General features: G+C 37.5%; 1 protein-coding gene across 3 annotated transcripts in view; it reads right to left on the bottom strand.

Annotated features, from left to right (window-relative positions):
• The window catches only part of ATF7IP2 (activating transcription factor 7 interacting protein 2), a 60,802-nt gene that overhangs the window by 24,312 nt on the left and 10,180 nt on the right, over positions 1–26,310 (bottom strand). For 2 of the 3 annotated variants that reach the window (XM_045460349.1, XM_045460351.1), the window contains exons 2-7: positions 23,145–23,210; positions 21,430–22,277; positions 19,800–19,924; positions 15,188–15,322; positions 14,490–14,588; positions 12,225–12,379 (exon numbers count right to left, since the gene is read on the bottom strand). In XM_045460349.1, the coding sequence (XP_045316305.1) occupies positions 12,225–12,379; positions 14,490–14,588; positions 15,188–15,322; positions 19,800–19,924; positions 21,430–22,267 (1,352 nt within the window). In that variant the 5' untranslated portion in view covers positions 22,268–22,277; positions 23,145–23,210. Of the gene's footprint in view, positions 1–12,224; positions 12,380–14,489; positions 14,589–15,187; positions 15,323–19,799; positions 19,925–21,429; positions 22,278–23,144; positions 23,211–26,310 lie in introns of those variants that run through there. The other variant, XM_045460352.1, reaches the window with a different exon arrangement.

Here is a 26,310-nt window from a genome sequence, read left to right on the forward strand (position 1 = left end):
AAAATTTCCAGTTCTCTGCTTCCATTATCTACCTGTTCTTGCATCTTTTTCTACCTTTTTTTTCATTAAAGCCCTTAGCAAAGTGGTAATTTTTCAAAACTCCTAGTTGGATAGTTTGAACATTTCTGACTCTGCTTCTGATGCTTGTTTAGGTCTCTTCAAATCGTGTTTCTTGCCTTTTAGTGTGTCTTGTGATATTTTGTTGTTGTTGAAAGGGGGACATGATATACTGGGTGAAAGGAACTATGATAAAAAGGAAGTTGGCAATGCATTAATAAGACGGGGCAGGGAGGGGAAGCTTCTACTGGTCCTGTGATTAGCTCTCAGCTTTTAAGTAAGCCTGTGCCCTTGGAGTGTGGACTTCACTTCACCAGTGCTTCTCAGTCCCCGACACCCTTCAGGCGGGACAGGATGGCTGGAGCAGGTGGAGTTGGGTATTTACTTCCTCCAGATGGAAGGCCAGAGGGAGCAGGAACTGGACATTTCCTTTCCCCCAGGTAGGTTAACTTCTGGTAACAGTTTCTCTCTAGGACAGGCCTTGTCAAGAACAGAGTGCTCTGGTGTATTTTAGAAGCTTCCTTTCACCATCCGCCTCTATAAGCACGAGGGGATTTTTCTCCAGTATTCACCGTAAGGCCCTGGCAAAGCCCCACCTGGAGTTGCTAACTCTTGATTTGTCTACACTGAGCCTCCAGCAATTACAGTTTAGGTTTTCCTACCCTGGGACTGGTTCCCATGGAGTCTTCTGCTCTAGTTCCTGGATGTCGTGATCAATATTTCTGCCTGTTGTCCTCTCCATTGGGGGGGGGAGGGGGACGTTGCTCTGTGACCTTACTTCTTCTCTAGTGGTTCTAAGAAGAGCTGTTGATTTTTTCAATTTGTTCAGCTTTTTACTTGTCGTTAGAAAGGAGTGACGACTCCCTGCATGCTGGATCACAAACCTGACATCTACTTTGTAGTTTTGAAATTAGGTCTTACAGATATTTTAGTAATCTTAGCCCTATGTATATGTCAAAGAACGTTATTGTAAGTAGGATGGATTTTAAATTTGAAATTCCAACTGTCTGTGGCCTGTATGCAGAAACACTGTATTAAAGAGGACTTATGTATACACACACATATACATACACACACACACACCACGTAATAGGAACAGTATACTATATACACGCATATATACCCTATATGGAAACACAGAAAAGTACTTTACGTTACCCACATATTTACAATATCCAGCACTCTGCATCTCTTTACCTTTGCATAGATTCATATTTCCATCTGGTTTTGTTTTCCTTCTGCCTACAGAACTTCCTTTAACATTTCTTGCAGTGCAGGTCTGCTGATATATTCTCCACCCCCCTATATTCACCTTTTTTTAGTGGGAAAATGTCTGTTTCCCCCTACGTGTCTGAAAGGTATTTTCACAGGAGTGTAAAAATTTTAATGGGTCATTTTTCTTTCAATGCGTTAGAGATGTCCTCATTCCAATGCTTTAGAAATGCCTTCTAGTTTGCATAGTGCACAGCAAGAAGTCTCCTTATCTTATTTTTTTTTTGTTCCTTTCTATGTAATGAGTCTTTTCTCTCTGGCTGCCTTTAAGATCTTGTCACTGGGGCGCCTGGATGGCTCATTCGGTTGAGTGTCCAACTCTTGATTTCAGCTCAAGTCATGATCTTTCAGGTTCCTGGGATTGAGCCCTGTATAGGGCGCTGTGCTGACGGTGCGGAGCCTGCGTGGGATTCTCTGTCTCCTCTCTCTGCCCCTCTCCCCGCTTGCATACACCCTCTTTCTCTCTCACACAATAAATTATATATATATATATATATATAATACATATATTATGTATATATTATATATATATAATATATATATATATATATTATATATATATATATATATATTATACACACACACACACACACACACACATGACTGCTTGATACTGTTCCAAAGGTCTCTGATGCTCTGTTCATTTTTTTCTTTTTTAGTCTTTTACCTCCCCATGCTTTTGTTTGAACAGTTTCTAGTACTATTCCACTGTTTTTTAAATGAGTAATTATCTCTTCTGTTCTTAATCCTAATCAGTGTACTCTGCAGTTACTGTGTTTTTCACCTCTAGAAGTTCAACTTGGGTGTTTTTGTTGTTGTTTTTTACATCCGCCATCTTCCTTTCTATCGTAGGACATGAACGCTATACAGGTTAATAGCTGTTTCATGTTGTGGTTGTCCATCAAACATACTGTTTCCAGGTCTGCTTCTATCATTTCAGTTTTCTCCTTGCTATGAGTTATATTTTTGGCTACTTTGCATCCCTGGTGAAGGTGCCAGACATTGTAAACTTTACACTGTTGAGTGATGGATGACATTTCATTCTTTCAAAGAATGCTGGACTTGATTCCGGCATGCAGTTAAATACTCAGGATTAGTTTCATCCTTGGTGTCCTTTCAGTTTTTTGGGAGTGGGTCCACTGCAGTTTTGAGGATGAAGCCAGCCCCACTATAGCATGCCCACCTAAAGACTCTACCTGGTGTTCATACTTTACGTTTCTTCATTGTAGCCAGAGGGAAAGCAAAATGTTCCTACCCTGTACAATACCCAATAAATGTTTGGTCTTCTTCTTTTCAATGGTTCTTTTCCCAGCCTCTTGAAGTTTCATCCTTTGCACGTAAAGATCTGTATTCAAACAATAACTCAAGAGGGTCCCTTTGCAAGTCATCAGACCTCTATCTTTACACAGTTTCTTTTCATCACTGTTCTGCCTCACAATTCTAGCCAACTCAGACTTCCAAGTCTCTGATCTAAATGTAGCAAGATCTCAGGTGCACCTGGGTGGCTCAGTAGGTTAAACATTGGCTTCTTGGTTTCAGCTCAGGTCATGATCTCACAATCTGTGAACTGAACCCCATGTGGGGCTCTGTGCTGACAGCATGGAACCTGCTTGGGATGCTTTCTCTCTCCCCCTCTGTCCCTCCCCTGCTCTCTCTCTCTCTCTCTCTCTCAAAATAGACAATAAACATGTAAAAATAAATAAATAAATGTAGCAAGACCTGTAGGCTGTTTGGGCTCTTCCTGCCCCTGTCTTTCAACCTGCGAAATGCCTCTGGGCAGTAAGCTTGAACACTGTAGGGTGCATTTCAGGTGCTTCCCTTTCCCCAGGGAACACAGTCTTATGCTCCCTGTCGAACATTTCTGAACACAATTCTTTTTCTTTTTTAGTTTGGTTTTCTATTTGTTGACAACCAAAGAACAATTCCTGTAGTAATTAATACTTCATGGACAGAAGTGAACATTTCCTACATGCTCCCTTTAGTTTTGTGAAATCAACTGGTTTAAATGCACATTTTAAAGCAGATTTAATTCAATAATTTCCCCCCAAATTTATCAATAAGAGAGTCTAATAGCCATCATTTCTAAGTTCAGTAAATAAAAACAAATGTTTAGATCGAAATTTGATCAAGAACATTTTAATCTTCTATCCACTTTTGGTCTCTAACAAAACTGTTTTGTATGTATTTCTTTCTACTAGTGATAGTGATCATATGGTTGAAAGATTGATAACTATATTTATTTTGTTGCTTAACCATAAACAATTCTTTTCAGATGTTCATTACACCAGAGTCAAAATCTCTTTATCAATCTCAAAATTCTTCATTTAACATTTGTAAAGTATTTCTATTATTTTTTTTTTAAGTTTATTTATTTAGGTAATCTCTATCCCCATGTTGGGGCTTGAAAACTATAAGTCACATGCTCCTCCAACTGAGCCACCTAGGCAACCCAAATACAGTACAGTGCTATTTTAGGAGTCTAAGAAACCAAGCAGAAGACTTTAAAAGAGTGGAATTTTTGGCTTTTTCACTGGGCTGGGGCGGTAAAGATTGCAATTTGAGACCCACTAAAGTGGAGGGACCTAGTGAATGCTCCAAGCTTTCAGCCAGGAATCCATGGAAGGCTAGGTTTTTTGTTTTGTTTTGTTTTGTTTTGTTTTGTTTTGTTTTGTTTAAGTTTCACATATGTTTGTTCCATACAAAACAAAACAAAACAGAGGGCTATGTCTTAAGAGCCAGGGTGAACGAAAGGTAGAAGGAACCTTGCCACGTTCACAACAAGCCTAAATTTATACCATTCTCTGAGGAGCTTCGGTGACCAGGCCCTACTCTGCCAGAGGACAGAATGAACCTTGTGTACAGTATATCATTCCAGAGCCTCACCAATTTTTCAGAAATTATCAAGTGTGCCGAAAAACAGAATCAAATGACCAGAAACTGACAGAACAGCAATAGCAACAGTTACACAGATGATGTGGATGCTGGAGTTTTAACACAAGGCCATTAAAAAAACTATAATTAATACTTTTAAGAATAGTGACAAAAAACAGAGACATAGTTAAAGCCAGATGGAACATTCATCAGGAAAGAAACTATGGAAAAAAAAGACTACACTGAAACTAACAAGTCAATTCATATAAAGACACTATTAAGAAAGTGGAAGGACTTGGGACTAGAAAAAGGTATTCATTGTAAACGTATCTGACAAAAAACGTAAGACAGGCAACTCAAAGGGAAAACATGCAAAAGTCTTAGAGAAACTTCATAAAAGGTATTAGAATGGCTCACAACCATAACATTGTACTTCACTACATTATTAGAAGGAAATATAAATTCAAAACCAATACGTGGTGTCATCAACATACCAGTGTGGAGAAGCAAAAAAGAGAATATCAAGTGATGGCAAGGATATGGGAGAACAACCACCTCATTATCCTTTCTAATGGAAATACAGCTTTGGTATGATTTCCCTGGTAAAGTGTTTGGTAATATCTATTAAACCTGAAAGTACATATATACTCTAGGACCTACCAATTCCATTTCCAGGCAACAGAAATGTGTGTATGTACATTCACCAAAACACATATAAAGGAATGTTCATAACAGCACTACTCATAATTTCCCCAATCTGCAAACAAACCAGGTGCCCACGAATAAGTAAACTGAGGTATATTCATATGATGAACATTATACAGAAAAGAGAATGAACACATCATTGCTGCTTAGCGGAGCATGGATGAGCCTCACAACATATAATGTTGGACAAAAGAGGCAAGACACCAAAGTGTTCCCTGAGTCTGACTCCATTTCTATAAAGGTGAGAACCAACCAAAAACTTAGGTTAAAAGTTCAGATAGTGTTACTTAGGTCGCTCCGGTAGGAGTAGGATTGGTGATTAGGAGTGAGGCATGAGGCAGAATGGATGGCACTGGTTTGACCCAAGAGATAGTTACAAAATGTTTTTATTTTCTAAGCTATACATTTGCCAAGCTATACATTTATCTTGTGTAGTTTTCAGTGGGCATTATGTCAATTAACTTAATTTTTAAAAATTATTTATATAAATGTGTATGTATATATATGCATGTAGAAAAGTGTGTCTGTTTGTGTGTGTATATAAACTGTTAATACTTACCCTGAGAAGCTAATCTGTGTATCTGCACACTGAAGATTGGAATCCCATGACCATTCAGAGACATGTGACTTTTATAAAACTGTTCTACTGATACCAGTGATGGCTGGTTTTTCTTTTTTTTTTTTTATGTTTGTTTGTTTGTTTATTTATTTATTTTTGAGAGAGAGCACAAGTGGGAGAGGAGCACAGAGAGAGGGATAGAGGGAATCCAAGCAGGCTCCAGCTGAAGAGAGGATTAATAAACTGGAAAATAGGTCAATAGGAAATATCCAGACTGAAGCCTGGAAAACAGAAGACATGGCGGCTACAGAGAAGCAAGTAATTGAAATACCGGAGGGGAGAAGAGATGGAATGGTGCCGAAGGAATATCTGAAGAGACAATGGCCAAGATTTTTCCAAATATAGTGGAAGACATAAAAGCAGATTCATGAAAATGGTGAGTCCCAATCGAGATAAATTAAAAACCAAACAAACACTAAACCCAAGCCCCCACAACTAGCATCATAGTGCACTAATGAAAACCAAAGGTAAGTAGGATATCTTAAAAGCAGAAATACAGACACGATCTTTGAAGAAACAACAATCAGACTGAAGCTAACTTTTCAACAGAGATGATAGAAGTCAGAGGTAAAGACATCTTGAAAGTTCTGAAAGCAAATAACTACCTACAAGTCAACACCTATGTTAAAATAGTCTTTAAAAATATAGACAAAATGAGGGCACCCAGGTGGCTCAGTCAGATAAGCATCTGATTTCTGCTCAGGTCTTGATCTCATAATTCACGAGTTCGAGCCCCACATCGGGCTCTGCGCTATGTGGAGTCTGCTTGGGATTCTCTCTCTTTCTCCCTCTCAGCTCCTCCCCCACTGGCGCTCTGTCTCTCTCTCTCTCTCTCTCAAATAAATAAACTTAAAAAAAAAAAAAAAAGACAGAATGGCATTGTTTCCAAACCAAAAAAACCTGACAAAATTTATCTTGAGCAAAACTAAAAAAAGAAATAACAAAGAACAAAGTTCTTCAGGCAGACGGAAAATTACCACAGATCAAAAGACAGAAATACAGGAAGAAATGAAGAGCAACAGGAGTGGTAAATATGTGGGTTAACTCTGAGTAATGACTGTAACAAAGCAGTGATACCAGGCACCTGGGTGGCTCAGTCGGTGAAGCATCTGACTTCCGCTCAGGGCATGATCTCACAGTCCATGAGTTCGAGCCCCATGTCGGGCTCTGTGCTGACAGCTCAGAGCCTGGAGCCTGCTTGAGATTCTGTGTCTCCCTCTCTCTCTGCCCCTCCCCTGCTCCTGCTCTGCCTCTCTCTGTCTCAAAAATAAATAAAAAACATTAAAAAGAAACAACAGTGATACTGTCTTGTGAGATTTAAAATACAGAGGACTTTGAACAACAAAGGTTTGAACTGTGCATGTCCACTTACAGGTGGAAATTTTTTTGATCAATAACATACAGTACCCCAAGTGTATTTTCTCTTAGGATTTTTAATATTTTTTCTCTAGATGGCAGTACTGTAAAAATACAGTATATAATATATACTACATACAAAATGTTTAATTGTTTATTTTAAGTAAGGCTTCCAGTTAACAGTAGCCTATTAGTAGTTAACATTTTTGGGGAGTCAAAAGTTATGTGTGAAGTTTTGTGCGTGGGGTCGATGCCGCATTATTCGAGTGTCAATTGTAATGTAAAATGAAAATGTGTGAAAACACAGAAGATGGAGTGAGAGCAGTAAATGGAGTTACAGGGTTCTAAGGTCAAGCACTGCCTACAAAATGGCAGAGGTAGCAATTCATAGGAGATTCTGATTACTAGAGTCAAGGATCCAAAGCTGATCTTTAGGGCAATTTCTAAAAGAACAATGAAGATGTGTAATTAGCAAGGTAATGGGGAAAGAGGAAAACAAGATTGATTCAAAAGGCTAAAATAGCGACCAGCACACAGACACAGACAAGGGAGAAGGAGCATAAAATAGATGGAATGACAGAGAACAGAAGAAAGACTGTAGTTCGGAACCCACCTATTTCAGTAAGATTACATTAAGGATAAATCTAGATTTTCTAATAAATAGGCAACTATTTTCAAATTGGGTTTAAAACACATGTTCAATTTAATAATTAAAAAGCTAGCACCCATGTAACCACCGCTCAGGTAAATATATTTTATATGATCAGCATTTCAGAAACCCACGTGCCTCTATCCTGTATTATAAATCTCCTCCATAAATAGCATTTGTAGTGCTAATTTCTTTGTTTTATTCTTTACATTCACCATCTAGCCTTGAATTCCGACATAATGTACTTCTATTTTTCTGGCTATTTTTCAAATTCATTTGAACAGAACCGAACCATTCAATGTTTTTACGGGAGTAACTCAGTTGCATGTGACTGCAGTTCCTCCGTTTCCACTAACATACAGAATTCCACTGTGCGGATTTACTGTAATTTATTCACTTCAAGTGTAGATGGGCTTTTTTTTCCTTCTTGTTTTTGACTATTATGGAAAATGCTAATAAATGTTCCTCTGCATATATCCTATTGCACATTTAAAGGGCATGTTTCAAAGGATAGGAATGTGAGGTCAAATGATGGTCAGATCTTCAATATTCCTAGATAATGCCAAATTTTTTCTAAAGCATTATACCAATTTGCTCTTCTAACAACAAAATTTTAAACAGAGTCAGTTCCCTTTATTTCTTTTTTTTTTTTTTTAATTTTTTTTTTTCAACGTTTATTCATTTTTGGGACAGAGAGAGACAGAGCATGAACGGCGGAGGGGCAGAGAGAGAGGGAGACACAGAATCGGAAACAGGCTCCAGGCTCTGAGCCATCAGCCCAGAGCCTGACGCGGGGCTTGAACTCACGGACCGCGAGATCGTGACCTGGCTGAAGTCGGACGCCTAACCGACTGCGCCACCCAGGCGCCCCAGTTCCCTTTATTTCAAAGCCTCTCCAATACATCTGGTGTTGTTGGATTTTTCAATGTTTTACTTTTCCTTACCTGATATGAAATGACAGCTCATTGTGGCTTTAATTTGCATTTCCCTGATTACTAATGAAAATGAGCACCTTTTCATATGTTTATTGGCCATTTGGAATTCCTCTTTTGTGAAATACACATACAAGTCTTTTGCCCATTTTCCTTTTGTATTATCTGGCTTTTACTCACTGAAACTCTTTTATATATATACTCTGGGTACTAGTCCTCAATAGGTTTTATGTGCTGCATATGTCTTCTTCACCTTGATGGCTTCTCTTCTCACTAAAATTATAGTGCCTTGAGAGAAGAAGTTTCCAATTTGAATGTGGTAAATCCAAAAAAAAAAAAAAGATTTAATGTGATCAATTTTTTCGCTTATTGCAAAGGTGTTTGTGTCTTAAGAACTCTTTCCTTATCTGAAGTTCATGGAGACATTCTATATTACCTTCTAAAAGCTTTATAATTCTCCTTTCGTTATTTAGTTCCTAATCCACATGAGATTGATTTTTATGTATAGTCTGATATAGGGATCCAGTTTCTTTCATATTTCCCTCAACAAGAGTAGCAAAGTAACTGCACTATTTACTAAGTCCCTCATGTCCCAGATGATGTGCCATACATTCTCCATCACTGATATATATATATGATATATATATATATATGACATATATATGATATATATATATGCATAGGTTTCCGGATTCTCCATTTGTCTATCACTCATATCACATTATCCTCATTACTGCAGTTTAGTAGTGTCCTGACATCTGATGGCAAACTCCTTCCTTTGTGTTTCTCTGGTTGATGGACATCTTGGGTTTCTTAATCTACTGCATTTACGCACACATTTTAGAAATCAAATCATCTTGTCAAGTTCCACAAAATTACACACTGAGGAACTGATTGGAATTGCACTCCATAAATTAATTTGAACAAAAGTGAGAACATTCTATAAATACTGCATTGGGCAACCCATAAACATAGTACATTTCTCCAGTGAATTTTTCTTAAAATCTCTGGAAGTTTTGTTCATTTTCTTCAGTTATTACATGTCTTATTGAATGTATTCCTAGCTTAGCTAATGGCTGTATTTGGTGCTACTGTACTGGTGTGGTATCTTTAAAAAATATCTTATAATTCCCTAATTGTTTGTATCAGGTATACAGGAATATAACTGATTTCTTACACATTTGAGATTGGCAATGTTGCTAACCTCTTAGTAATCCTAATAATGTATCTGTAAGTTATGTTGCATTGCCTACATTATAATCCTACCCTAATCATCCAAGGATAGCAATAATATTTCTTCCTTCTTTTTAAACCCTCTATATTTTGACTTCTTTTTCTTCCATTAGCCAAGAGATCCAGTAGAAGGTTAAAGTGATGACCGCAGGCATCCTTCTATATCTTAAAGGAAATGCTTCCAATATTTCACCATCAGATCTGTTTTAGGGCTTTTGTAGATATTCTTTATCAGATTAAGGATGTTACCTCCCTATTCCAAGTTTGCCAGGAATTTGGTTTTTAATCATCAACAGGTATTTTGTCAAATCCGACCTCTATTGTGAGTTAACAATGATTCTTTTCCTGGCAAATTACATTCGCTGATTTTATTGTTGAACCAACCTGGCAGCATTGCTGTGACAAACTCAACTTTTATAGATTATTGGACTCGGCTTACTAGTGTCTTGTTTAGGATATCTGTATCTGTTTTGTGGGTAAAAGTGGACTGTAGGTTTCCATTTCTGTAAAATGTTAAAATTGACTTTGTATCAGAATTGTGCTAGATTGTAGTATCTAGTCTCATGAAATCAACTCAAGTATTTCCTCTTTTTTTATTCTTTGGAAGAGTTTAACACCGGTGTTGTTTCTTTCTTCGGTGTTTTTAAAACTCACCACTGAACCCATCCATCCAGGTCAAGTTATACACACTTGTTAGCATGGCTGCCTAGGACAAGTTCCATAAATGGCAGATTCTTCATGACAGAGCATAAGGTAGATTGTTCTTATCAGATAAAGCCACTGACAAATTTGCCATATTGGTCTACAAAATGCTATTTTCATGGGGTCTTCACTTTTCAACTTCTATCACTAGCATTTTATTTTTCTTTTTAGTCACTTGATGAGTTTCAGCACACACATTAAGAGGTAGTAACAACAGGGACGCCTGGGTGGCTCAGTCGATTAAGAGGCGATGTCGGCTCAGGTCATGATCTGGCAGTTTCGTGGGTTCTAGCCCCGTGTGCGGCTCTGTGCACTGACTGTGCAGAGCCTGCTTAGGATCCTCTCTCTTGCTCTCTCTCTCTCTCTGCCCCTACCCTGCTCACACTCTCTCTCTCAAAATAATTTTTAAAAAATTGGAAAGAAAAAAAGACTCGATGAAATGGGACTCCTGCCTTCATAAACTAAATAAATGCTTTCTTCATAGGAGCTTCCTGGCTCAAAACTAAAATGAATATTAGGAATATTAGGAATGTTAGGGTTTCTTCCGAGGAGTCAAAACTGCATGTAAATTCCCAAATACCAAGAATCTACTGCAAATGGTGTAGATTTGGGATGCTTCTCCTCCTTTTGCTGCCTCCTTGGGTATGCGCAGTTCTCTGGAGAAAGAGTGTTGTTCTTCAAATAATGGCCATCCTTTATTTATTTTTGGTTATATATTTTTCTCTTTTTAAAAGCTGGAGTATAATTTAACATATAAAAGTAAAACCTGAGGACATTTTAAGGAGTTAATGTTAAGAATAAATAAATAGTATTATAAAGCTCCAAAACTGTTCAAAATCACCAAAGAAAAGAATTCACTAAAATGCCCCTCCCCCCATCATCTATCTAGGCTGGAATCAGTAATCGTGTTTCTTTGTTAAACCTAATGATTTCTTCCCTACCAGCCCCAAATCTTTTAGACTAGATCAGGGGTTCCAGGTCTTGGATGCTTTTTTTTTTTTAAGTTTATTCATTTTTGAGAGATAGAGACAGAGCATGAGCAGGGCAGGCAGAGAGAGAGAGAGAGAGAGAGGGAGACAGAGAGACAGAGAGAGAGAGAGAGAGAGAGAGAGAGAGACACGGAATCCAAAGCAGGATCCAGGCTCTGAGCTGTCAGTACAGAGCCCAATGCGGGGCTCGAACTCATGAACTGTGAGATCATGACCTGAGCTGAAGTCGGATGCTTAACTGACTGAGCCACCCAGGCTCCCCTTGGATGCTTTTTTTAGACAAGGAAGTTAGTCTGTTCACTTTAATTTGAAGTTGCCATGACACTGCTTTCAACCTCTAAGAAACTAATAATTTCAGGCACTTCTTCCCCACTCTTACTTTCCTGGCCTTAGTCTTCTCTGTAATTTTTGTAAGCCACTGTTTCACAGGACCTTGACTTTTCCGTGTGTAGAACAAAAACCACAGGAGTGATCAAGTGACCACTCTGGTCCCCATACCAAAGCTGGAACACAGTATAATGGAAAACCCAATCCCCTGGTCAATTCTAAACTTGACTTAGTACTGTTTTTCTTTTTAAGTAAACCCTACTCCCAATGTGGAGCTTGAACCCACTACCCAGCGATCAAAAGTCACATGTTCTACCGACTGAGCCATTCAGGTGCCCATATTTAGTAAAAACCACCATGTAAAACAACAATGATAAAAGTCCTGGATAACCAATTCCATTCCTTCACAACAGACAAGAATGAATGTGAACATTTAAGCTGTTTCACGCTTGAGAAACATAGGTTTACAAGCATCTACTTAGTTAAGTATGCATTTTTATAGAAATGCCTACCTTTCAGAAACAGCATCATGTTTCCTTGATAAATTAATCTTTTCACTCGCATTCTGTGAAGGGTTAGCAGATTCAGAGTTCACCGAAGTCTTTCTTTTATCTGGACTACTGACTGACTCTGGGCTCTTATCCAAATTCGTCTCTGAATTTGTAACCTGTTAATTGGGTGAGGGGAAAGCACTGAAAGGGAGTGGAGCGTTACCACTTGTATTCTTCCACACACAACTACTAGGTAAACTTTCACCTGGAAAATGTTCTCAAGATATTCCCGAATACATATGGCAAAACATATGTTAAGTTATACGTATTTCGATGGCTAATGACAATGATTGCAGTGTCTCTGCCAAAATGAATTTTAAAAATACTTCTAGGAAATAAAAATGATAGTAACAAATGAACTTGTTAGCTTGCGTGGAAAAGAAAAATAAATACCTAAGTACTTATACAACATTTTATTCCTATCAGACTATGTTATAGAAACTCAGAAACATTAAACTTTTTTTTTTTTTTTTTAATTTTTTTTTTCAACGTTTATTTATTTTTTTGGGGACAGAGAGAGACAGAGCATGAATGGGGGAGGGGCAGAGAGAGAGGGAGACACAGACTCGGAAACAGGCTCCAGGCTCTGAGCCATCAGCCCAGAGCCCGACGCGGGGCTCGAACTCACGGACCGCGAGATCGTGACCTGGCTGAAGTCGGACGCTTAACCGACTGCGCCACCCAGGCGCCCCGAAACATTAAACTTTAATAAGCAAATTTTTACTTTCATTATACTTCTAATAATAAGTGAAAACCAGAAATAAATCAAATTTCCAACTTGTTCTTCCAGTTGGTGAGTTTTGTTTAAAACTTGGAAGCTGAAGTACTTAGTACATGCTTTGGTTGAGAACTTACAGTATTTTTGTTTTTAAGTTTATTTATTTTGAGGGTGGGGGAGAGAGAAGGACAGAGAGAGAGAGAACTTGCTGACAGCGCAGAGTTTGATGTGGGGCTCAAACTCACAAGCCGTGAGATCATGACCTGAGCTGGAGTTGGACACTTAAGTCGACTGAGCTACCCAGGTGCCCTGAGAACTTGCAGTACTTAAAATATCTGTGTTAGTTGGGGCCCCTGGGTGGGTAGGTGGGTTAAGCATCAAACTCCTGATTTTGGCTCAGGGCATGATCTCACTGTTTTGTGGGTTCAAGCCCCATGTCAGCCTCTGTGCTGACAGCTCAGGGCCTGGAGCCTGCTTCGGGTTCTGTGTCTCCCTCTCTCTCTCTGCCCCTTCCCTGCTCATGCTCTATCTCTCTCTCTCTCAAAAAGAAATAAACATAAAAAAAATATTAAAAAAAAAAAAAAAGGGACAAGAAAATTTGGTCAATCATTTGTCAACACATTCAACAACATAGATAAAATGGTCACATTCCTTGTGAAGGTAACTTACAAAACTGACACGAGATCAAAGAGAAAAATGTGAATTGCCCCGTACCTATTAAAGAGTTGCATTTCGAGAAAAAGTCTCCCTATAAAAAAAAGCTCTCGCCCAGAGAGTCTTCAGAGATGGATTCTATCAAACATTTAAGGCAGTAACAAAAATTTTACCACAAACTTCCAGGAAACAGGGGTAGGAATGCTTCCCAATTCATTTACTGAGGCTAGCTACCATAAATACGATACCAAAGAAAATAAAGACACTACAAGAAAAAAACTCAGTGAACGTACATTGAAGATTAGATTCAAATTTTATATAAAAAATATAAACAGATGCCAAACTCCAATGATACCCTTGCTGAAATATTTTGGAAATATATTCTGCTACAAAACATGTTAGTATTTAAGAATGCACCAAATATAAAGATGGCTTAGGAGATGAATGGATTGACAGATATATGACAAAAATCAACACATAAAAATAGTAAAGGTAGAATTTAGATGCCGTGTATACAAGTGTTCACTGTTAAATTTTTTCAACTTTGCTGTACTGTGTGTTTTAAATTCTTTATCATGATAAAATGGTGGGGGTGGGAGCAGTCTAGGTAATCACAAATCATCTCTCTACTCACTTTATTTTACTTTATTTTTTACCTCTCCACTCACTTGATGAAAGAAATTTAAGTGGCATTTGGAGGATACTCTGCAGACTATCTTCTCCAGAGACAGCATCATAGGAACATTCCAAAAACAAATGTATTGTCTTTAAAGCCGACATTTCCTTTCTTAAAATCCAACTACCTGTAATGTGGGTCAGTAAGGTAATTAAAACTCCGATATGTTTATACCAACCTTACAGGCTGTGTTATTGGTTAATACATTTGGTTCCAAGCAATTCTTTCGAGTTTGCAGTACTGTTTTAATGCGTCTTTGAAGTTTGGATATTTTTGCCTAGAAGAAAAAGAGAAAAACAAATATGAAACCAGAGTACTAAATAATGTATAGAGATGAAGGGAAAACTATGTATTTGCCAAAATAGTCTTCTAACACTTAGGTAGCCACCCAAGTAAATGAGAAATTCTTATATAAGCAAAGATTTAAATCATGTTTGATGCTGATATACCATTTAAGAATGGAAGATAAAAACCCCAAACTTCTAACTGAGCCACAGTAACACTAATGTCGGTACAAACACCAATCAGCAAGTAACCTTAGAAAAGCAGAACCAAACAAAACCCCCAAGACAGTTTGAAACAGGCTGTATGAGCTCTAATACAGAATTATGTTTTGAATTAAAAAAAAAAAAAAAACTGCCTATGTATTAGGTCAATCGACACAGAATTACTGACAACAGAATAGCACAGAATAATATTTCTAAAAGTATCTCACAAGGGCCAATATTGCTAATAGATTCTATCGCCTCTGGTATAGTACATAATGCTTGTGGTCAAGGATCAGACTTGGGTCTGCTTTATTGTTTCCGTTCCCTAACAGGTAAAATATCACTACATTCCACTTCCAAATTAAATCAGATGAAATTAGAAACTTACGAAGAGTTCATCAGCTACTGCTTCATGTTTATTCCTGCACTGTGTCCTCCCAATGCGTTCGGTCAGTTCTTTCAGTTTGTTATCAAATAGTTTGTAATTTACACTATAGATCTCCTGTCGAATCAAATGTTTGACCTAGAATTAAAAAAAAAAAAAAAAACCCAAACACCCCATGTTTCAAGTTGAAAAACAATTTTATTTTCTACCCCTTCAAAACATCTTTACTCTTTTTTGGATTTACTGTAACCAATAAAATATACTTTTTTTTCATATTTTTATGTTTCTATGTATATGACTGTATGAGTAAGTTTTATAGAAGTTCGAATATCAAATTCAGCAAGACACACCACCTATGGAGATGTTAGAAAAAATTAAATGTCGTCTCCCAGTGCTAATTTTAGTTTCTTGTAGTTTCAGCTGAATTCCATAATATATATTAAAGGAAAGGTAAAAGCCTATATCCCATTTATATACATATATATATATTTTTTTAACGTTTATTCATTTTTGAGAGACAGAGCAAGAGAGCGTGAGCAGGGGAGGGGCGAGAGAGAGGGAGACACAGAATCCCAAGCGGGCTCCAGGCTCCGAGCGGTCAGCCCAGAGCCTGACACGGGGCTCGAACCCACAAACTGTGAGATCGTGACCTGAGCCGAAGTCGGACGCTTAACCGACTGAGCCACCCAGGCGCCCCCCCATTTATATTTTTTAATAAGCATAACTGAAACCTGTATTCCATAAAAAGGATCTCTACCTATCTGAAAACCAGAGCCCAATGAACATGGCTGGTTGGTCTGTAGTAAATCTGAAGCAGATTATGGAAGTCTGAGCCTTGGCCCAGTCATTAACAAGCTACATGACCTTTGGGAAGTCACAATATCTCTCGGCTTCATTTTCTTTGTCCACATAGGGGTAGACAATACAATGCTGAACAAATGATCCTCGTAGGATTTTTATAATACGAAAGGTTAATATGTGAAAGAGCTCCATAAAATAGAAAATAGTGAATTGGCATAAAGGAAATAAATATGCAACATAATCCACTTTACTTGCATAGGTTTTTTTAGGGGGTGACTTTCCTATTGTTAAAACTGAAAGAGGCCAGAACAATTAGGTAGTGACTAATGCCGTTTGGCATAAAACATGCTATCCTAACAGTCTGTAGTAGCTATCACACGAAACATTAATGTATTTCATTGTCTGACTGTTTTTTAGAAAACAGGCTGGCCTATTTTCAGGGAGTATAATTAATCTCAATGCCCACGGCTATGAAAAGCTCTGTCGAGCCATATATTCAGAAACATCCATTGTACCTTTTTGAACCTGTAACCTCCTGTAAGCCACTGTCCTAACACAGTAAGTAGTCTCTCTTAATAAGAAAACCTGTCATGATACACTTAAGGTATTTATTGGTAATATTTGTATTTTTCCCCATAAATTCTTGTTTCTTGGTGTCTGAAATTGGAACACAAAGCTTCTATGTTAACTTTTTTTTTTTTTAATTTTTTTTTTTTTCAACGTTTATTTATTTTTGGGACAGAGAGAGACAGAGCATGAACGGGGGAGGGTCAGAGAGAGAGGGAGACACAGAATCGGAAACAGGCTCCAGGCTCTGAGCTGTCAGCCCAGAGCCCGACGCGGGGCTCGAACTCAAGGACCACGAGATCATGACCTGGCTGAAGTCGGACGCTTAACCGACTGCGCCACCCAGGCGCCCCTCTATGTTAACTCTTTAATACTGATATCACCTGGATGATTTCTCATATTCAGCAATTTTATTTGATTATTCCTAAGGTTTTTCCTTCACATTTCCAACTGTTCTTACTCTTCAACATTATCATCTACTTGATTTTTTCTGTAACGCTTAACATTTCTTCAGTGGTTTTCTCAATATTAGGCACGACTGTCATTTTCACTTTCAAACTTTTAAGTATTTGATTAAACTAGTAAGTGCTCAAAATAAGTATATTATATAAATAAGTGCTCAGAAAAACATACTATTTTTTACTGTCGGGTGTTACCTGTTACCCATGTGTGGTTTTTATGGGTTACTGCATACTTGCCAGTTCAATGGCTGGGGTCAATATGTAAAGCTCATACTGAGATGAATCTTGGAGAAACTATCTAAATGTTTTGAATATGGAAATAGCGTTTTGCTAACAAGTGGAGGCCACACAGTATTTGCGAACCTTCCCTGGTGACGAAGAACCATTATGAGACATTTGTAACATCACAAATTCCTAGGCCCTACCCTGAATTCACCAACCAGAACTTCCTGGAAAAAGGCCTGGAAAGATGTATAATTAACAGGCACCACGAGTAATTCTCAGGTAAGTGTGAGAAAAAAGGAGCCTCAAACAACAGTCTTCAACTATTAGTGAGCCCAGTAAAAACCACAATTTAACCAAGCAAGTATTCCTGGTGATTCAGATGGAGGCCTACTCTTAAAACTTGGTTATTTAAAAGGACTAACTGCCCACCTACGGGTGATTACTCTTGGTTAGAGCGGACATTTCTTCTCATTTAGTGGTGATGTTCCTGAAGAACAAGGAAGATGTAATAACCTCCACCAAATACCTCATAAATGTCTTGTGCTGATGGTAATGTGTCCAAAATTATGGTATTAGATGCAAATCCTAGGTACAATTTGCAGATGGCAGTCAAAGTAGCCTAGAGCTTGGAGAAAGACTGGCAATTATGCATTTCCAATCTGCCCCAACTTCCTAGGATGAGGAACTCCACTTATCTATGGGTAGAGATGAATAACTTGGACTTTAGAAGAAAAAGCCCTCCACTTCAATAATTTAATTGAAATCAGTGAGGCCAAGATCCTTACAGAATCTCAAGAGAGAAGAGTCAACAGCTCTGGGACTCTCTCAGGGAAGAACGATGTCAGAACGGTAGGACCTATTCTACTGGGAATCAAACAAGAAAAATAAATAGGTATGGTTTAGAGAGTTAACTGTTTGAACAGGAATTAAAATATCAAGGGGTGGAAAGCTAGCTGTTTAGAGATAGGTAAAAAGATAGTAATTAGTTGAAACCCAAGATATTTCCGAAGAATGTGCAAGAAAACTTTTGGCGGGAGGGCTGACAAAACAAAATAGACTGCATTCCTTAAACCTCACTTGGAAGGACCATTTTCTGTGTCAACTCAGACCAAGTATTTTGTGAGACAGATAACAATAATGAATGAAAATTGTAATCTTCCCCTGCCAGTGAAACCAAAATGATACAAAGATTAAATTTTGTCTTTATATGTCCCTATCAGAACTTATTTCTAGGGGCACCTGGGTGGCTCAGTCAGTTGAATGTCCGACTTCGGCTGAGGTCACGTTCTCACACCTCTTGAGTTCGAACCCCCGTGTCAGGCTCTGTGCTGACAGCTTAGGGTCTGAAGCCTGCTTCGGATTCTGTGTCTGCCTCTGTCTCTGTCCCTCCTACTCTCTCTCAAAACAAAAACAAAAACAAAAAAAACCCATTAAAAAAAAAAAAAGAACTTTCTAAATTCAGCTACTAATCACCGAAGTAAGACACAGCTGGAATCCGCAACCTTTTTCGTAAGCTAGATCTATGCTTACCATAATTTTGCTACCCCCCTCCTGCAAATAATAGAGTTATGTACATATTAGAGTTTCCTTTGGTCTTCCTGGAAGAAAAAACTAGGAGGAAAGGGAAAAAATGCTGATTGGCTTTCATGCTGGTTCTGCATGAGTCTTTCAATAAGGTTTCCATTTATTTATTATGTGAATATATATTCATATAATACATAACCATATAACTGTAATGGTCTCTTTTAGAAAACAGTAGTGTTTTTGTTCCTGAAACAGCAGGATAGTTTGGCTTGGGGCTTTGTGGTCCATTATAGTTGACAGACATTAATCTACCACATAATGACTTTTGGGTGAACAATTCCAGTGGTAGTAAAACAGTAAAATATGATTGTTATAATAGGTCCTGTAATGAGGACCTTTTTTATTAAAATTAAAGCTCATTACACTTAAACTCAGAATTGATCAGACGTAGGAAACTGTAGTACAATGAAATAAAATGGGCAAAAATGAAAGCAAAACGTGCACTTGATGCTGCTATACAGCAAATGGTCAGACAATGCAACATTTCTGTGTAAACCTGGAAATCAGGGCAAGTAAAACTGAATGCAACTGGACTTTATGATGGAGACTTCTGGGTTGTCAGAGTCTATGAAGTGGTCAATTGTGACAAGGTATATACCAACAGCTGTAGCTGCAGATCAGAGAACCCCATGACCAGGACAAAAGAGATCCAGCAAAGCTTAAGGTCATGCAGTGTCTTTCAAGGAAATTTAAATGTAATATGACTAAAAAGGCCATTCTCTTTCTACTACAGCACTCTACCTCCATGTGATTCTCCAGATTGCTCTGCATAGGGCTATGTTCGATTAATTAGAGATGGTAAAGTAAACAATGATCTTTTCCCTGATACCTCCATCTGTTGACTCCGTTTTCACATACCACCTTTGCACCAAGTGAAAGTCACCTGTTCTATACATCATTGTGGAGATCAAGTAACTTTTACCATTTTTTATTAATCAGAAGTTTCTGAAGCAAATATATATGCGCTGATATTTTACCTGTTCCTGCAATGCTGTTTGCTTTTCCAGAGCTACACAAATATTTTCATCAATTTGCTCTGAAGTTTTCATGCGCTTAACATGTTCTTTTTTTTCTGAAAACATCCTCTTCTTTTGATTATGGCCTTGGGGAAATGGAAAGATCAGAGGTAAAAACATTCCTTCTAAGGAAAGAAACAGGGGAATTCTCTAATCTAGTGACCAAAATGTGACCAAGGCAGCATTTTTTTAGCAAATGTAATTGTATAAAAACTTCCGACAAACTAATCCCCCCCAAAAAATGATTGTCTTAGGTTTTTAGGTAGGGTTCTGGTCTCAGATGCACTTTCCCTTCAACCTTATTTAGTGCCTATTTAACACCAACAAAAACTGAATTATAGCATTTAATCCTCTAGTTACTTAAGTGGTCTTATGGTATTTTTATAAAGTTACTTAGGCAGTCTGACCTATTTTCATACGTGATACTATCATTATTTTTAATTTTAAATCCATCTTGTTTAATCATCACTATGAAGCCTAGACAAGAACACAAAATTTCTCCTACGAAATCGGTTTTTTCTTGTATTTCATTAACCTACAAAAACATTCTACTTCTAACGAAATTTACTTTTGCTATTTGATTTGGTAGCTCTAGAACATCACTGGTTAATTATTTGACGTTTCTCTGTCACTCTATGCACACACATGTATATGCTCATGTGTATATGCCCTTATTACCTATCAGCTTATACTTGGCATATGATTTCCAGGTCAATTCTATGGAAAGAAATGAGTTCACCAATGATTAAAAAAACACACTCTTTCAACTAGCCTCCTTATTAACCTAACAAATAAATCTTCAAAATAAGAAAAGATGTAGGGGTGCCTGGGTGGCTCAGTCAAATGAGCATCCAACTTCAACTCAGGTCATGATCTCACAGTTCATGAGTTCAAGCCCCATGTTGGGCTCTGTGCTGACAACTTGGAGCCTGGAGCCTGCTTCGGATTCTGTGTCTCTCTTTCTCCCTCTGCCCCTACCCCACTCGTGCTGTCTCTCAAATAAACATTAAAAAAATTAAAAAAAAAAAAAAAGAGATGTAGATGAAATAAACCAAACAACTGCCTTAAACCACCTTTTGATTTTTTGGTGCTCTTTTTTTTTGTTTTGTTTTTTAAAAAAAAATTTTTTTTCAACGTTTATTTATTTTTGGGACAGAGAGAGACAGAGCATGAATGGGGGAGGGGCAGAGAGAGAGGGAGACACAGAATCGGAAACAGGCTCCAGGCTCTGAGCCATCAGCCCAGAGCCTGATGCGGGGCTCGAACTCACGGACCGCGAGATCGTGACCTGGCTGAAGTCGGACGCTTAACCGACTGTGCCACCCAGGCGCCCCAGATTTTTTGGTACTCTTAAGGGAAAGTGACTGATTCCTTCTTTGCCAGAATTTATTTTCCTTTGGATATGGAGAATACTATTTCCCCCTCCTCACCCTAAATGGTTCAGAAACAAGATACTCTAAAACAATTATTATCATTATTTACTCTTTCTCTTGACTATATGTAGTCTACTGTTTCTACATCTGAGGCTAAAAAAAATCCCCCAAAAGGAAAATGACTCATTTCTCCAAAAGATGCTTAAGTATGCACTTACTGTTATTACTATCTGTGTCTAGTGCTGATGGCCACGTTGAGTCTGCATTGTCACAATCTGAAATGCTGGAATGACCGGTTCTACAGGATTCTTCACTTTTCAACATGTCAGCAGGACAGTTACTGGAGATGACTGAATTCACCAACTTAGGTATTTTATCAAAAGGCACAAAATGGGTATCTGAACTTAAAATGTCACTTTGTCTTTTATCATGTGACTTGGAAATGGAGTTCGTTTCTAAATGGGAAACGATCTTGTCGATTCTCTTATCATTCAAGGTGTTTACTGTAGATTTTGGTATTGGAATCATACCGCTGCATAAACTGGACGGACAACAAATGGATTTCAGATCACAATCCTCTTCACGTTGTTCAAAATAGGACCTTGTTACATCTGTCTGACATTCAAAATGATTTTTAGAAGTGTTTTGTGAATCTTTTGTCTCTTGTGTAAAGGGTTTCCCAGAAGATTCTATTGTTTTACTTGGCTTTTGGGAAGGGCACACAACTTGTTCTTGAGTGTATTCTGATCTTGTTTCTGAATCAACAGTTTCTAATGGTTTCATTACATTCTGAGACAAAACTTTACTTTTCACCGAGCATACTGAATTTTTATTAGAGTCCAGCAAGGAAGCAGCATTTTCAGACTGTCCATATATGCTACTTACGACACTGGTATTTGAATTCTGATTACCACTTGACATATTATTCCCACTTGCTGTTTTCAGTGCTTCGACATTCTTTGACTTATTCAGGATTTCTACTTGCTTCCGGCAACTTGCAGGCATTGTTTTTTTGGCTTTTAGTATCTTCCGCTTACTTCTGTCTGGACTTACCATCTTTTATATCCTAGAATTTAAAATACCATATTTAAGTACTTCTAACAGACAAAAGCTTATTTATTTGCAGTACTAAAATTAGGTTCAGACTATCTCTGAAGAGTCAGGTAATTTTCTTGAAAATTACATCAATTTCCATCTGTCATTAAAATGTACAAGTAATTTTAACTTTATTCTATAAATCTAAACTATGTAAAACTCAGACTTCATATTGCCAGTAAGCCTCTACTTGATACTAAGTCTGATAATTTTATCTGGCCACTTTTTGTGGTATTACCTCACTGCTGTAACCATTAAAGTCTGGTGTCAACAATCCAAACAGGCCATACTTTACATAATCTAAAGACTGAATTGCATTTCTTCATAAAAACAAAACTCAATGTTTTGCAAAGAATTTTGGATTTTCTCCATATAATGGCACCTTCTTAAAGCCTTCCTAATGTTCAAATTTCCAAAATAAATGGTACTGCGGGAGTAATTCCCAGTAGGAGTATAAAATAAATGCTAAAGATACACAACGTGATGCCAGTTCAAACAAGAAAGCCAATTTAGGTTTTATAATAATAATTTCTCATAATTTAAGAAAAATCTACATAAGAGAGAAAAATATCTTCGTGTTTCTCAGTATCTATATCAAGTCTGATCTAAACTGCAGGTAGGTAAATGGTTTAAAGGAAAGAACTCTGCCAAGTGACAATCAAAGGCGTAATAAAAGCAAAAGAATATAGATATATATAATATATATGGGCATGGTAGACCAGTTATCTAGCAAACTATAGAGAAATTATTAAACTGAAAGAATCTAAGACTTTTTAAGGAACAAATGACACAGTCAAAACTACCTAAGTAATTTTGTCATTTGTAACTATATTCTTACCTGAAGCTTTTATCCTTTTTATTCACTATTTCATATGATCAGGAACAGTTCCAGGATTTGTGAGACCTGAAGGTTGAGGTGTATAGTTATTTAATAGCAAGAAAAAAAAAATCAGAACAAATTCAAATTAAAAAAAAAAACCTGTCATGTATAAATAAACATCACAAAATCCAGAAAAAATAGCATACTTTCATTAATCAAGGGCCTGATACAATATAGGATCCTGTTTTGCCTCTATGACTGAATATCTGCCTCTTTGTGAACATAATTTTTGCAGTATTTCCCATAGAAAGAATGATCAAACCAAGGCTTTCTTCCAGCATGGTTAATTTTTTTTTTTTTTTAATGTTTATTTACTTTAGAGAGAGAACACAAGCAGGGGATGGGCAGAGAGAGGGAAACACAGAATCTGAAGCAGGCTCCAGGCTCTGAGCTGTCAGCATAGAGTCCGACATGGGTCTTGAACCCACAAACTGTGAGATCATGACCTCAGCTGAAGTCAGACACTTAACCGACTAAGCCGTCCATGCGCCCCTATGGTGAAGTTTTAATTGAACATGCTATGTTATTTTTTTTTAACAAAGAGAGAAGTTCTTTTGATTGGAAATCCATGAGAGCTATATCCTCTACTTACATTTTTAAACATAAGGTAACTGGAAAGTCTTCCTGACTACCTTCTGGCTTCATAAATTTCAATTTGTGGCTTCTTTACTCCTCACATATTTCAGGTGCTAGGCACTGAAGACCACATTCCCATCACGATCGGGCCAACAGGCAATAATTACCTACACTCAAAAGTGACTATGAACCACAAATGTATTCTATTAAACCCACACTAAGGATATCCTTAATCACAATCTGCCTGAAGCTGTTCTACTGCCAGGTGACACAGAGGTAAGGGGAAATGAAGATGAAGAGGGACAGTAGTCTTAAATGATTACAGCATCTTATTTTTTTAAATCTTACAAAAACTTCCAACCATGTGAATTCACTGCCATGGTCCTTTCTCATGGCCTTTAGAGAAGGCCAAAAATAGTGAAAAGCCCTGAAAACTCTGGGGGAAATATACCCCTCCATATGATGCATCCAAAAGGCATGTAATATCCATTAATTATGAAATACAACAATTTGAAAGTACTGAATATTTTTGGGGTGCCTGGCTGGCTCAGTCAGAAGAGCATGTGACTGTTGATCTCGGGGTTGTGAGTTTAAGCCCCACCCTGGGTGCAGGGATTACTTAAAAAATACTGAATACCTTTGAACCACCCACCACTCATTCAATCAAGTACTACCAGTAACTTTCATTTACTTAAGTTTCCCTATACCATGTCTCCTCCCTGGTACCCATTCTGAGATAATTCTATATCCTAAGTTTTGAGTTTATACTTCTATTGCCCTTTGTAAGTTAGTTTCATTGTAAATGTCATGTGTAAACAGTATAGTTTAATTTTGCTTTAGAGTAACTTATAGTTTTCTAACCCTTGTTCCTTCATGAATATCCCAGACTCATCCACACAACTGTATATAGCAATAATTCATACATTTTAATGGCATTATAATGACCGATTGGGTCAATATAACAAAACTTGTTTATTTACTTCTCTATGAAGATATCTGAGTCACTTCCAGTTTTCTTTTTCTGACGAATACTTGTTTCAAGGGGGCATATCTATATAAATTTTTTGAGTGGATCTGTTGGGTAGCAGGTAAGATATACAAATGTTCAACTTTTCAAGATAGACAAAATTATTTTCCAAAGCAGGTATACCAATCTACATCTCTACGGGCGATATATGAGAGTTACCACTATCCACATCCCCTCAAGCCTTTGGTATTGCCAGACTTAATTTTTATCAATCTACCTGGATATAGATATATATCCCAACTGTCTTTATTTGCATTTCCCTAATTACTAGCATCTTCTCATGTTGACTGGCTATATAGCTTTCTTTATCTGCAAAATTCCTGGTTATATCTTAATTTTTTTTTTGACTGGGTTTTTTCTAAAGCTTATTTATATTTTTTGAGACAGGGACAGCGTGAGTGGGGGAGGGGCAGAGAGAGGATTCCAAGCAGGCTCCATGCTGTCCCCACAGAGCCTAAACTGGGGCTCAAACTCCTCCGAAATAATTACCTGAGCAGAAACTAAGAGTCGGGATGCTTAACCGACTGAGCCATTCAGGCGCCCTGGGTTGTTTTTTCTTATTTACATATTAAGAAAACTTAATAGATTATGAATAATAATCCTTTGTCAACCATTTGTTGAATGAGTTACAAGTATCTTGGATCTTCCTAATTTTTATATTGACAAATTTCTTTCTTTTTTTCTTTTATGGCTAAAGTTTAATCTCCCTTGAGAAATCCTTTCCCACCCCCATGGTACTGTATGAAATAATAAGGCCCACTGGAGGTACAGAAGCCTTCTTCCGAATAGGTTATCTCGGGACATGGACCTGTAGCGTGGCTGCGTTAACTATAAAAGTATATGATATAAATGCAGACCTGCGTGAGTATATAATAGAAATACTTGCTCAGAATTATTTTTAAAGTTTATAAACATGAGAAAATGGGTCATTAACTGCAACTTGCTCGTTGATAAAACTTAGGGCACTAAAGAGAGACAAATCACTTCTGTATCAGTATGCTTAGGGAGAAATAAGTAACACTGCCAGTAAAGGGCTCAGGGAATTTAAGTACCGGTAACTACCTAAAAGGTAAACTACAGTTTACATGTTGTAGAGAGGTTTAGTGAAGTTTATTACTGGTAGATTAAAACTTAAAAAATTGTAATTGGGGGATCCCTCCCATCACCAGAGCTCATGACACTCTTCAACCTTGAATCCTGTGCTTCGATCCTTTGCTGTCAAATAAACCACATTTGACACATCACTGGAATCATGGTACTGTTCTGCAGCATAAGGATGGAAAAGAGAAGTCATCTATATTACCTCAAGTTTTAAAGACCTGTCTTTTGTAATTTAAGTCTTTAATCCATCTAGAACTGATTTTAGAATGTACTGGAAGGAAGGAATCCAAATTCGTTTTTCCCTCAGGTGTATAATTAATTGTTGGACAGTATCCTGTTAATTTTTAACTTTAAAAACATAACGTCTCTTTTATTTATCTGATGATGTAACTCCTTCTGAACATACTGTTGTTCATCCCA

Source organism: Leopardus geoffroyi, chromosome E3 (assembly GCF_018350155.1).
Source record: "Leopardus geoffroyi isolate Oge1 chromosome E3, O.geoffroyi_Oge1_pat1.0, whole genome shotgun sequence".
In the NCBI taxonomy this organism is placed as follows: Eukaryota; Metazoa; Chordata; class Mammalia; order Carnivora; family Felidae; genus Leopardus; species Leopardus geoffroyi.